The 12,959-nt window shown below is 50.8% G+C and overlaps 1 protein-coding gene across 3 annotated transcripts in view; it reads right to left on the bottom strand.

Annotated features, from left to right (window-relative positions):
* Positions 1-1,245: 1,245 nt before the first annotated feature.
* Positions 1,246-12,959, bottom strand: part of Sgsm1 (small G protein signaling modulator 1) — a 74,983-nt gene continuing 63,269 nt past the window's right edge. For all 3 annotated transcript variants that reach the window (XM_078039629.1, XM_078039631.1, XM_078039630.1), the window contains 4 exons: positions 9,716-9,825; positions 7,292-7,388; positions 5,075-5,242; positions 1,246-3,265 (listed from right to left, as the gene is read on the bottom strand). In XM_078039629.1, the coding sequence (XP_077895755.1) occupies positions 3,177-3,265; positions 5,075-5,242; positions 7,292-7,388; positions 9,716-9,825 (464 nt within the window). In that variant the 3' untranslated portion in view covers positions 1,246-3,176. The remainder of the gene's footprint in view (positions 3,266-5,074; positions 5,243-7,291; positions 7,389-9,715; positions 9,826-12,959) is intronic.

Raw genomic sequence — 12,959 nt, 5'->3', positions numbered from 1 at the left:
CGGAGCCTCTCCAGACTCCTCCGCTCTGTCGGTTTTTTCGTGAGTCTCGCGTTCTGCACTGACGCCCCACCCCAGTGTTGCTTGCTCCTTGGAGGAGTCAGGCTTTGTTTCTGCGAGTGACATCAAGCCCAGGTCTCGAGGCCCGTGGTGATGGAGATACACTAGGAGCCCACTGCTTGAGACCAGGGCCTGCAGGGCAGCTGCAAGGAGAGGGCATCAGGGATGCCGGGCAAGGCAGGGACAGGGTCTGTGGGGTCATTGGAGGTGGGCGAGGAACCACTCAGCAGCGGGGACACCGAGGTGGTGACTTGGGGACAGGGCCTGTGTCTAATGGCTCACCAATGTGGGCCTCGGTACCCATGGGCGACTGATTCCAGGACCCTGTGGGCACCCAAATCCCAGGCTGCTCAAGTCTCCATGTAAAGTGGGCAGCATGGGCAGGTAGCTGTGCGTGTGACAGTACATGTCACCTAAGTCCTGAGACCGGGTTTACAACACAAGGTGCGCCCTCCTCATGCTGTGGGAACGGGGGCTGTGTCGGGCTGCTCAGGGAATGGGGACCGGGAAGGTCCTGATGTGCTCAGAGCAGACCAGGGTTGGGTTTCCTTTTGCCAATGTTTAACTTCCTGTCCGAGGTTGGCTGAATCTGCAGAAGTGGCCCCCTGAGAGCCTGCCGGTGCCCATGCTCCTTTCCAATGTCGCTTTTCAAAGTCGCCCATGAGCAGCCGAGTCTGCGTCCCCACCTTCGCATCTGAACTCTGCCCAGAATGTGGCCCAAATGACTTTGTGCCAGCGAAGCTCAGGGGTGGCCTTCCGCTTGCCCTCTGGGAACCTGCCGTCAGGGCCTGTGGAAGAGCCTAGCTGCCCTGCTAGAGGAGGACGTGTAGCTCAGCACCCCTGCCAGAGCCACTAGCCAGCCAACTGTCAGCAGTGTTTGATTCTCTGGCCATCAGCTGACCACAGACGCATGAAGAAGTCCAGCCAAGATCAGAAGGCCTCCCTGGCTGGACCCACAGACCCAGAGCTACATAAAAGGCTACCCGGAACCACCACGTTTCAGGTATTGTTACACAGCACTGCTCAGGGGACTGCTAGCTGATACACAAGGCGAGAAGTGCTTCACCTGAATCCACCTTTCCAGAGAAAACCCAGCAGCTCCCCATGTGTGCAGGGTGCAAGGGTACAGTATGGAAACCATCGGATTAAAAAAAAAGTTCTCCAAACAAAAGAAAACATAATGCAGACTTATGTTTCTCTGCTCATATATATTTTCTCTCCACATATAGACACAATTCTTCAGTAAACATTTACAAGATATGTGGCCAACACTGGGGAAAGGAAAAGAGGGCAGCTCACAGACAGGGTCTCTCACGTTCAGGTCCAGGACACACAGACACAGACACACACAGCCAACGAAGTCTGAATGAGAGCAAGTAAACTGTGTAAATATAAAGTCACTCCAAACCACAACCACAGACACTCGGCACGCCACAGGGGAGGCAGAGGAGAGATCTTGTGCTGTACTTTGAGACTTTCTGATAAAAAAATAAATAGGACTCGGGAGGCCTGGGGCCTGGGCTGTGCTCAGTACCATCCCCCTAGAGAACTGCTGAGTGGCAGAGAACACTTCTGTCCCACAGGCCCCTCTGTCTTGGGAAGCTGGGGACCAGGCTGTCCCCTCCCCTTCCTGTTATGGTGGGGCAGAGCAGGAGCAGGGTGGGGCGAAGGTGACTCCCATGGAACTCTCCTCAGGCAGCAGCCAGGCCTCTGTCCATCCTGTCCCCTTGGGGGAGGGCGGAGGACAGATGCAGCAGGAGGAAGGGAGGCAGGAGAGACTCTCCCTGCCTGGCTGCAGCCTCTCAGATCTTAATTCTGCTTCCCCACATCCTCCCATCCCAAGCTGCAGCTGGCCCTTGGTGACCCCAGAGGCAGTAGGTCTAGTGGGAGGAGCTTCCGCCCAGCCTCCTGCTCTCTGGCCTGTCCAGGTCTGTTCTTTGATGGGAGAGCTGGCCAGGTGCTCTGCCCGAGGGCAGGGGCAGGTGCTGAAGCTCGTCGTCGTCTGTAGACTGTGCCCCTGATGGGCAGGTGCACAGGGGACTCTTCCTGGACCCAGCCATGGCCCTGGGCCCTGCTCATCAACAGGTGCTCCCCAAGGACAGCAGAAGCCAGTTCTGCCCTGGCCAATCCCGTCTCATTTCCCTCCTTTGTCCTGAGTGAACAAAGCGCTTAGGGAAAGGTCGGCCCCCGAACGCTTAGGGAAAGGTCTCCCTGCAGGCCTCTGCGCACCAGGCCCAGTGATGTCTCCCCCAGGAAGAGGCACTGGGAGGGAACCCCACCCAGCCTTGAGGTGCTCAGGGTCCTGCAGAGCCTGGACCTGGCGCCCACAGAAGTCCTCAGACTCCAGCTACTTGCAGGAAGATGCTTTTCTTGAAAAGAAGAAAAGAAGTGTCTCCTGGCATCGAGTTGAGGAGGGAGAACAAGCTAATGCAGCAGAGCAGCCCCAGAGTCCAGGGGAGCCTGGGAAGGACCCCGTGCGCCCTTTTTCTTGAGGGAGGCCTCAGGACAGAGGATGGCTTGGCAAAACAGGGAGGCAGCGGAGACATCTCAAATGGGGACAATTCTGCCCTGCAGGGGACATCCAGGGATGTTCTGGACATTTGGGATTATCACAACAGGCATGAGGTGGGGACAGAGCTCCCGGCATCTGGGTGGAAGCCGAGGAGGCCGCTCAGCATCCTAGATGTGTGGGGCAGCCCGCCACCAGGAACCCGCGGACCTCCAAGACAGCGCTGTGGGAGGGGCCCCCGTAGACCAGCCTTCCAGCATGTTCTTGGATGTCTCCAAAGGCCGCTTTGAGGGCACAGTGGGAGCCCCAGAGACCTCTCCAGACCTCTTCTGGACAGATGAGGAAGGGTTGGGGGACAGACAGGGCAGAGGGAAGAGGCCTCCTCCGTCCATCTGCAGCCAGACCCGCGTCGGAGGTCTCAGGCTTGGTCAATCTTTGGTCAAACAGGAAAACGTAAGGCTGGACTGACCTGGACCCACCTGCCCACGGCGAAAGCAGGGCCCTTTCTCTGGGCACAGGAGCCACGTTCATGAGCAGACTCCAGGGCGGGCGCCCAGGCCGGGCTCGCGGGAGGAAAGGAGGGCGGGAGATGGGTGCGGGCGGCGCCCCCCTACTTGTTCTCAATCAGGGTCTGCACCTTGTACACGAGGTCCCGGGCCAGCTGCAGTACCTGCCGGGTGTTGTGTCGCTCGGCCATTTCTGAAAGAGCAGAAGGTGTGCTCAGGAGCTGCTTCTTGCCCCCTCAGGGACAGCCCTGTCACACAGACCCTGCGGGCAGAGACCCTGGGCAGGGCCTACACCGCCTGCCTCAGTTCCCTCATCTGGGGAGGTCACAGGGCCATCGCTCCAGGTTGCCATGGAGACAAAATGAGGCCTGTGCTGGGAAAAGTGTTCGTCTGTTCACCCCGGTCCTACAGAGAGACAACGGAGAACCTTCAAGAAAAGAGCACTGGGGCTGGGGATGTGGCTCAAGCGGTAGCGCGCTCGCCTGGCATGCGTGCGGCCCGGGTTCGATCCTCAGCACCACATACAAAGATGTTGTGTCTGCTGATAACTAAAAAATAAATATTAAAATTCTCTCTCTCTCTCTTTAAAAAAATAAATAAATATCATTGTTTAAAAAAAAAAGAAAAGAGCACTGATGGGCACGAGATTGGTGCTTCGGATGACATGGAGATGAAGGAAGCAACGGAGGGAGGGATGGAGAAACAGAGGGATGGAAGGACAGAGGGAGGAAGGGGGCATGGTGGGGAGGGAGAAAAAAAGAAAAATGTTTTTTCCTGAGGTCAGATCTTCAAACCTCTAAACAGAGTGGACATTTGCCATGGAGGAACCATTTATGGGGCAAAGAGAAAAGCACTAAGACTGCAGTTCCCAAACCGGGGGCCGAGGTACCCTGGGACTGTACAGTGAACTGCACTGTGGGATAGTCAGCCCCAGACACACTGCGGTCCACTGAGCACCACATCGCCCGTCCACTTGCGGGGTGGTTAGCAGCTGCTGTGATACAAAGCAAGTACTGAGTGAGGAACAGGAAATAAGGGGGTGGAGTCGTAGCTGGAGTGGAGGCTGGTGAGGCCACGGTGGGTTCAACAGGCGCACACAGCCCTGGAACTGACTTACTGAAGAATGAAATAGAAAAGATTTTTCTTTCAATTTACATGAATAAAATCCAAAATTATTCCAAATTTAAAAGTTTACATTAAAAACTAATTATGTTTCCAAGGTGAGATCATAGGTGGTTATTTTTCCCTCTTAGTTTAAGAGGGGGTGGAGTTGTAGCTGGAGCTACTCCTTCCTTCCTTTCTTCCTTCCTTCCTTTCTTCCTTCCTCCCTCCCTCCCTCCCTTCCTTCCCTTGAACTCTCAGGGCCTCATGCATGCTAAGCTGTCACTGAGCTACATTCTCAGCCTCTAATTTTTCATTTTCACATGGTGATAACAGTAGCAATGGCTTCATTTTTCAGGCCCCTCCATGGGCCAGGGACCATGTGATGAGACTTATCCATCGTCTCCTTTGTCTCCTTTAATCCTCCAGGCCTCTCTGTGTCAGAGGAGATGTTAGCACCATTTTATCCCTGAAGAATCTGAGGCCCAGAGACGTGAAGTCATTTGGACAAGGTCACACAGCTCCCAAGGGGCAGAGCTGGAATCAGATCCCTGCACGTGTCTGGTTTCAAAGGCTGTATCTGGTTCATGCCACCCAGCTGCCCCCTTGTTCCTCTTTTCCTGTACATGGCAGCCCTCCATTTCACAGATGAGGCAGTGGATGTTTAGACAGGGGGAAGGGCCTCGCCCAGGGTACAGCTGGTCACTGGCAGAGCCGGGCTTTACCCTTGAGCCTGATTTAAACACTCAGGAACCTCTGCCAGGTCCTTGCGAAAAATGGGACCTCAGCATTACAAGATGTCAACTCATCCTTTGGGACATCGCCTGTAGAAATGTGCACAACTCCCTTGGCCCCTCCCTCTGGACGACCCCACCCCTGACATGACCCCACCACAGGGTACCATTGAAGAACTTGATGATGTCCGTGAAGTCCATGTTGTTCTCCAGGATGATGTCGCGGTAGACTTCCACCAGAGCCAGCGCGATGAACAGGACGTAGTGGGCGGACGAGACATGCTTGGCTGCCCAGATGGTCTCCCAGACGGCGAAGACGTCATCGTAGACGAGTTCTGCAGGGACACCAACACACATGCGCATGGCAGGTCAGCCACGCGCTCACAGGGCTGCCCTCCCTGCTGAGGATGCAGGGCCAGCAGGGCTTGGGCCTGTGTCCTGGCTGTGAGGCAGGACGTGGAGCCTGGAACCCTGTCATTTGACCCTGGGAAGCCTCAGTTTCCTCCATCAGTAGAACAGCTTCCTGCATTTCTTCCAGCTCAAGTGGAGGAACTGAGCACATGCAGGTTTGATTGGCATGGCCCTCTGCCCTCCCTGGCTTCTGCCAGGGCCCACCCTCCGCTACCCATCAGCCTGCACAGGGCAGGGCTGGCTGTTGCCTGAGGTTAGTGAAGAGGTGGAAGATAGGGGTAGGTAAGAGCAAGGCTTCCTTTAAACTGCATGTGTAGATGCACATCATAATCCCAGTGGCTCGGGAGGCTGAGGCAGGAGGACGGCAAGTTTGAGGCCAGCCTCAGCAATTTAACGGAGGCCCTAAGCCACTTACCGAGACCTTGTCTCAAAATTAAAAAGGGCTGGGTATGTGGCTCAGTGGCTAAGACCCTGGGTTCAATCCACAGTAGCAAAAAACAAAACAAACCAAAACAACAAAAAATAAACAACAAAACAAACAAAAAATCCATAAAATTTTATTCCTAAGTATTTTATTCTTTCTGATGCTTTATTAATGTGTCTGTTCTGAGTTTAAATTTTTTTGTTGCTAGTGTATTAAAATACCACTGATTTTTGCACGTTGATGTGTATCCTGCCACCTTGCTGAGCTTGTCTTTAGTTCCAATAGCTGTGTGGGTGGATTCCTTGGGGTTTTCTGAATCCTTTTTTTTTGGTACATAATTGTGTTTTCTGCAAACAGAAGATTTTTTACTTCTTCCTTTCCAGTGTGGAGGCTCTTTCTTCCTCTTGTCTAACTGCTCTTTAAAAAAAAATTTTTTTTTTAGTTGTAGGACACAACACTGTCATTTTATTTTTTAGGTGGTGCTGGGGATCGAACCCAGGGTCCTGCTCATGCAAGGCAAGCGCCCTACCACGGAGCCACAGCCCGGCCCCAGCTTGCCTAGCTGCTGTGGCCAGCAGTTCCGGGAGTGCAGGGTGGACAAGAGCAGAGCGGACACCCACGTCCTGCTCCTCATTGCAGGGGGATGTGGCCTTCACCATCACATGATGGCAGCTGGGTCACTGTGGCTTCCCATTTTTCTGGTGGAAGCCCCTCTACTCCTGGTTGGTTGATTTGTCCTGAAGGATTAGATTTTGTCAAAAACTTTTTTGTTTCACTGCCAAATGCTTTTTCTATGTCATGTATTGAGTGATCATGTTCTTTTTTCCCCTTACTCTATGGATACCATGTGTTACACTGAGTACTTTTCATATGTAAATAATCTGCATTTCTGAGATAAGTTCTACTTATTAATGGTCTGGGGACCAAAAGGAGCAAGGCTTCCCATTAACTGGCTGTCAGTCCAGCTCTGGGGCCTCAGAGTGGCTGCTTCTCTCCCTGCCTCTAGCCCCGTCTGTAGGGGGGCTGATACTGGTGAGAGTAAAAGACAGAGATAAGACACTCAAGTGGTGGCACTTAGTAAACCCCTCCAAATGTGAGTCATTCTTATTATCATATCACCCCAATGTGCATAACAGCTGTGCATCTAGAAGTGACGTCACTTCTAAATCATGTATGACACATGCACAAAACACCCTCTACTCCGTGGGTTTGAAAGTCTTTGCTAAGCAGCACTGAGTGGAAGAGGAGGTGGCCCCCTGGGGGTAGAGAGAGTGGGCTCAGATGGCTGGCTCTGCTCTTCCTTGTTCTGGATTAAACCTTCCTCAGCCTCAGTTTTCCCATCTGTGAAGTGGGACTGTCACAGTCCCCATGCAGTGTGTTTGCAAGGTCAGGCAAAAAGAAGTGGCAGAAGCTGTTAGTGCAAGTGACCAACATGCTGATCCCTTTGCTGCCTTGGCCCAGCACCCACTCAGCCTCGCCTCTGCCCTAGCGCCTCCTCCGAGGTCCTGCTCAGAGAGCCTGGGACAAGGCCCTGGTTTGAAGCGGGTACCTCGTTTGAAGTCCAGCAGGAACCAGCGGTAACAGAAGTAGAAGTGGGTGTAGTCCCCATTCTGATGCATCAGCTCAAAGAGCTCCGAGTCCAGGATCTGTTAGAGGAAGAAAAAGCGGTGGTATCAGCTCCGGAGAAAGGTTGGAACAAGAGGGGACCCCTGGGTCAAGGACGGCACAAGCCCACACCACACACCAGACAGCCCTCAGCAACCAGGTGGGGTTTAAGTGGACAAAGACTGTGAGTACACGTTTCTCCAGAGACTTCCAAGTGGCCATGAGCATGCACAGCACGCTTGGCATCTTTAGCCAAATGAAAACTGCAGGACACGCCACCTCACACCCCGGGGACGGCTCAATCAGTGACAAATAATAACAAGTGCTGGCGAGGATCAGGAGAAGCTGGAGCCCCCTCCACTGCTCTGGGAAGTGGGGCAGCTGCTGTGGAGAACATTTTGGCAGCTTCTCAAAAAGTTAAACACAGAGCTGCCGCGCGATCCAGCAGGTCCTCCCTAGGCACCGTCCCACGAGACTTCTCAACAGTCCGTGGAATAATCTGATCATGGACCGCACAGCAGCACTGTTCAAAAGGGCCAACGGAAACCAGTCCAGCGTCCACCAAAAGATGAATGGAGCAACAAACCATGGCTGTTAGAAAACAGAGGGCAGAGACCTGCGGCCATCAGACACTGTGCTCAGAGGAACAGCAGCTCTGAAAGAGTCTGTGGGAAGAGAAGGGCAGCACGCACAGCAGGAGTCTTAAGTGTGCAGAAGGCACCCAAATAAAGCGAGCAGCGCTAGGATAGGGAATCCACAGAGAGCGACCCAAATGACTCCAAAGGGAGAAGGACAGATCTTCCATGGCACTGTTCAGAAAACGCAGATGACATCACAACACACTGCTGCAAGTGCACCCAGGAGACTGGGGAAAAGGAAGAAGTGTGACGGGTCAGATAAGGGTAAAGTGGGTCAAGGAATCTCACTATTGGGTGGGGCAGTGCACGAGGTAGGAGGCTCAGGAACCAGGGAGGTAGCAGGATCTAGGGCAAGTTCAAGGTCAGCCTCAGCAACTTAGTGAGACCCTGTCTCAATATTTAAAAAACAAAAAAAGCCTGGGAGTGTAGCTCATGCTAAGAGCACTTGTCTAGCAGGAGCAAGGTCTTGGGTTTACCAAACAAAACACACACACACGCGCGCGCGCGCACACACACACACACACACACACACACACACACACACACAAAGAAAGAAAAAAAGAAAAAAAGACCTTCTTGGGACAACTGATGGCTTTGGAGAATGATGTAGCTGTGTCTAATGAAGCCCCAGCACAGCTAGTGCATGCAGGAGGAGATATGCACAGAATTTCTTAACAGCACCATTTGTAAAGGCCAAAAGCAAACTCACCAATTCCCCAAATCAAAAGCAAAACAAACCAACATGGAAATAAACTAAGTGTCCACCTACAGGAAAAGGGCTACGAATGACATGGGCCTGAGTGACTCTTAGAGTGGAAGCTGAGCTTCAGGGAAGAGGCAGTGAGCTGCACCCTTGAGGAGTGCCGCAGACCTGCCCGCCCCCCCTGCCCAGACACACTGCCAGACCGACACCAGTTAAGACTATTCCTGCGTTTTACATGAGCCCCTGGGAAGCTTGAGACTAGGCTGTGGGCTGTGCAGCCCCACGGCAGTGCATACGTGGTAGGAGGATTTTTGTGAATGTCTTTTAATGACAAGCTTCACATCCTAGAAAGGGGACTCCACTAGAGGACAGGAATGAGGACACGCCATCCACAGGGACACATGAGAGCTGGAAATCTAAGGTTAATGCTTTGGACACTCATCGTATCATCATTTCTCTTATGCCTAAAATAACTTGATCACTGCTGCAATGTCATTGCAGGTGCCCAGGTAGTGACATTTCCCTGTCATTTGCTAAGGCTGATACATTTCCATTTCTTCCACTCAAAGGGGCGAAAGTCTCAATTCTTCTGGGAGCAGATGGTGGGTGCTGAAGGGCTGGCATTTTTCATAGCACCTGCACACTTCAGCTTGCACGGAGTCACTGAGGGGTTCATATGACACAGATTGTCAGGGGGGCAGAGGGAGGTAAGACTGACCTGTATTTCTAACAAGTTACTAGGTGACACTACTGCCGCTGGTCAGGGACCCTGCAGGCCTTGTGCTCAGTACTATAAATGCATTATTTTATTTCATTTCCATAACTGTAACAATTCATTGGGAATCATATAAATGGGAAAATTACCTATTTTCTAGATGAGGAAACTGAGGCCCAGAAAGCCTAGATTTTCTAGCCAGCGAGAAGCAGAAATAGGGTTCAAATGCACCTTGACCCCAAGTTGCTCAATCCTAAGTCACGGAGTGATACCTACTGGTCCCCAAAAGAGCTGACTAGATGCCGGTCATACCTGGATCAGCGACCTCATGTTGGCAAAATGCGTGTCCATGGCGCCTCCGTGGGGAAAATTCTGGTTCATCCTCTTCATGAGCTCTGTGAAGCAGCTGAAGGCCAGGGCCTCTGGGGCGGCAGTGAGTGAGGGACAAATGTTAGTGGTAACACTGCCCGAGGCCCCCAGCTCCCCGGGGGAAGTGCTAAGCCCAGGGCTGGGTCAGAGTGTCCACAGCCAGGGGGGGAACATGGGACCCCGGAGGGCTCACTGGATTGGGTTCCAAGGGAAGCTCTCCAACCTAAGGGGGATCGTGTGCTTCTCACCCGGGAGCTCTTGGCACCCTCGTTTAGGAAATAATGGTGTGGCCGAGGCTCTTTTGAAAAGGCCTCTGTTTGCTCTAGTAAAAAGTTGACAGTGTTTTGTTGGTACCTTTTTTTTTTTCTTTTTTGAAATTCTACTGAGGGGCTGTGGCTGTGGCTCAGCGGTAGAGCTCTCGCCTAGCATGTGCGAGGCCCTGGGTTCAATCTTCAGCACCACATTAAAATAAAAGTATTGTGTCCAAATACAATTAAAAAAAAAAAAAGAAATTCCACTGGCAATTCCAAGTCTGAGAACCACTATCCTCAAGCAGCATCTCTGAGTATCGGAAGGGCTTTTATAGACAATATGCAAAGTTTTAAATTACTTTGGAAAATGCTGCTCAGATTATCTGCTGCTTAGAACACCCATGCATACACATATTTAAAAAGTAAAGGCTCTGAGAAGTCTTGTAGCAAAGAAACCTGATTCATACCATCCAGTGAGTCACAAACTTATTTGAAAAATGGTAGATTTTATTTTCCCCTGCTAAATAATTGATAACTTTGAGGAGAGCTATGCTAGACTGGAAAATTTCCCAAGGACAGTGGGATTTCATTCATTGTTTAAACACTGATTTATTTATGTATTGGAACCAAGGATTCAACACAGGGGTGCTTAACACTATGCCACATCCCCAGCCCATTTTTATTTTTTATTTTGAGACGATTCTGGATAAGTTGCTTAGGGTCTCACTAAGTTGCTGAGACTGGCCTCAAACCTGCCTCAGACTCCTAAACCACTGGGATTATAGGCATGCACCCCTACACCATGCTTAAGACTTTGTTTTTACAACAGTTTATATTGATAGAAAAACTGAGAAGACAGAAAAGTTTTCTCACATGGTCCACACCCAGTTTCCTCTGTTATTAATATCTTTACGGGAGCATGGCTCATTTGTTATAGCTAATGAACTAATACCGATACATCATTAACTGAATTCTGTCCGTATTCTGGTTTCCTCAGCAGTCACCTATTGTGCTTTCTCTGTGGAAGGACTTCATGCTGTGTGGCCCATCACACACAGCTGTCCTGGCTCCTTAGGTTCCTCTGGGCTCCAGCGTTTCTCAGGCTTTCTTGTTTTTAATGTCCTCGACAGTCCTGAAGAATCCTGGTCGGGTATTATTTTTATAGGATGCTCCATTATGAGCAGGAGAATTTGATGTTCTTCTCACAATGAGATGAGGTTATGGGTTTTGGGAGGAAGATCTCAAAGATAAAGGGCATTTTAATTGAATCATGTCCAGGATACACACTGTGAACACGACCTATGACACATGACGTGGGTCTTGGTCACTCTGCAGAGGGAATGTCTGTCCCTGTGTTGCACCACTGTGATGTTCCTCTCATTTCCAGCCCCATCCTCTCTCAACTTGGATCTTTGGGAGGGAGTGAGGTCCGTGCCTAAGAGTGGGGACTCCCTCCCTCTCTCCCTTTCTTCCGTGGTGCTGGGATGTTGCAGCCAATGCCACCTCAGCAGTTCTGTCTTCAAGCCCATGAACATGGATGTCTTTTTATAGTTTAGGTTTTCTTCCATTTCTTCCAAGAATGTTTTCTAGTTTTCAGGGCACCCTCCTTGCCCTTCTGTTATATGTGCTCCTAAGTGTCCTGTGTCATAGATGCTATTGCAAATGGGACTGTTTTCCTCATTTCATTTTGGAATTGCTTGTTCCAATTCTACTCTGTTATCATCCCTGTTGTTGTGATTTAATCATCAGTTAAAATAAGACCAGCTCCAGAGGCTGAATGGAAACACAATAGACTTTGGTTTATTGATCTCATATCCTGCAAAATGGATGTATTTATTAGTTCTAATATATTTTTTTATTCTGTAGGATTTTCTACAGCAAAGTCATGCCAACTGGGAACACAGTTCTGCTTCCTCTCCAGTGGTTTCTCTTCCTTCCTGACCTGCCCGTGCTGGACCCACAGTGGAGAAAGCAGACATCTTTATCTTGTTCCAGATCCAAGGGAATGTGCTCGGTCTTTCCCACTGAGTTTGATGTTGACGGTGGGTTTTCCATAGATATTGCTTGTCATGTCAAGGTCCCCTTCTGTTCCTAGTTCATTGAGTGTTTTTATCATGAAAGGTGTTGGTTTTATCATGTTTTTCTGTGTCTATTAAGATGAACTTTTTTTTGCCTGTAATTTTACTGATGCAGTGAATAGTGCTTATTATTTTGTATGTTGAACCCCTTGGCATCCCTGGGGTAAATCCCACTTGGTCATGGACTGTAATCCTTTTTATTTCTGGTTGAGGGTGTAGTTTAGTGTTAGAGCACTTTCCCAGCGTATGTGAGGCCCTGGACTCAAAACTGCAGCATCATAAAAACAAAACAAAATGAAACACCTCACTTATTATATCTTGTTGGAATTAGCCTGTTGGTATTTTGTGGAGGATTTCTGCATTCATATTCATGAAAGATATTAGGGTGCAGCCTTCCTGTGATGGCTGTGTCTGGTGTGGACGACAGGGTGGTGATAAAGAGCTCAGCACTTATCCGAGGGCTGCCTCCCAGATGAGTTGGGATGCCTTCCTTCCTTCCTTCCTCCCTTCCTGATACTAGGCATTGAATTTGGGCCTGGCTCATTTCCTTTCCTTTTTTTTTTCTGGAAGAGTCTGTGAAGAAGTTGTGTTAAATCTTCCCTGAATATCTGGTAGCGCTCACAGTTAAGCCACCTGGGCCTGGTTCTTCTCTGCTGTCACTCATGTCTGTACAGTCGGTAGCTAGCAAAGGCCTGGCTGGGTTTCGGTGTTGGACACCTGGTGCAGGAGGACTCTGTTCACTGGGACCCTGATGTGGTGCCCAGACAGGTCTCCTGAGCCCCTGCCCTGCTCATTCCATGGACCCACTGAGTGAGGGTCACTCCCTTCCCTGCAGTGGGAAGGATCTGACCCCCGAGT

The sequence above is a fragment of the Ictidomys tridecemlineatus genome, chromosome 2 (genome assembly GCF_052094955.1).
Source record: "Ictidomys tridecemlineatus isolate mIctTri1 chromosome 2, mIctTri1.hap1, whole genome shotgun sequence".
NCBI lineage: Eukaryota > Metazoa > Chordata > Mammalia > Rodentia > Sciuridae > Ictidomys > Ictidomys tridecemlineatus.
This window is presented reverse-complemented; position numbering and strand designations above follow the sequence as displayed.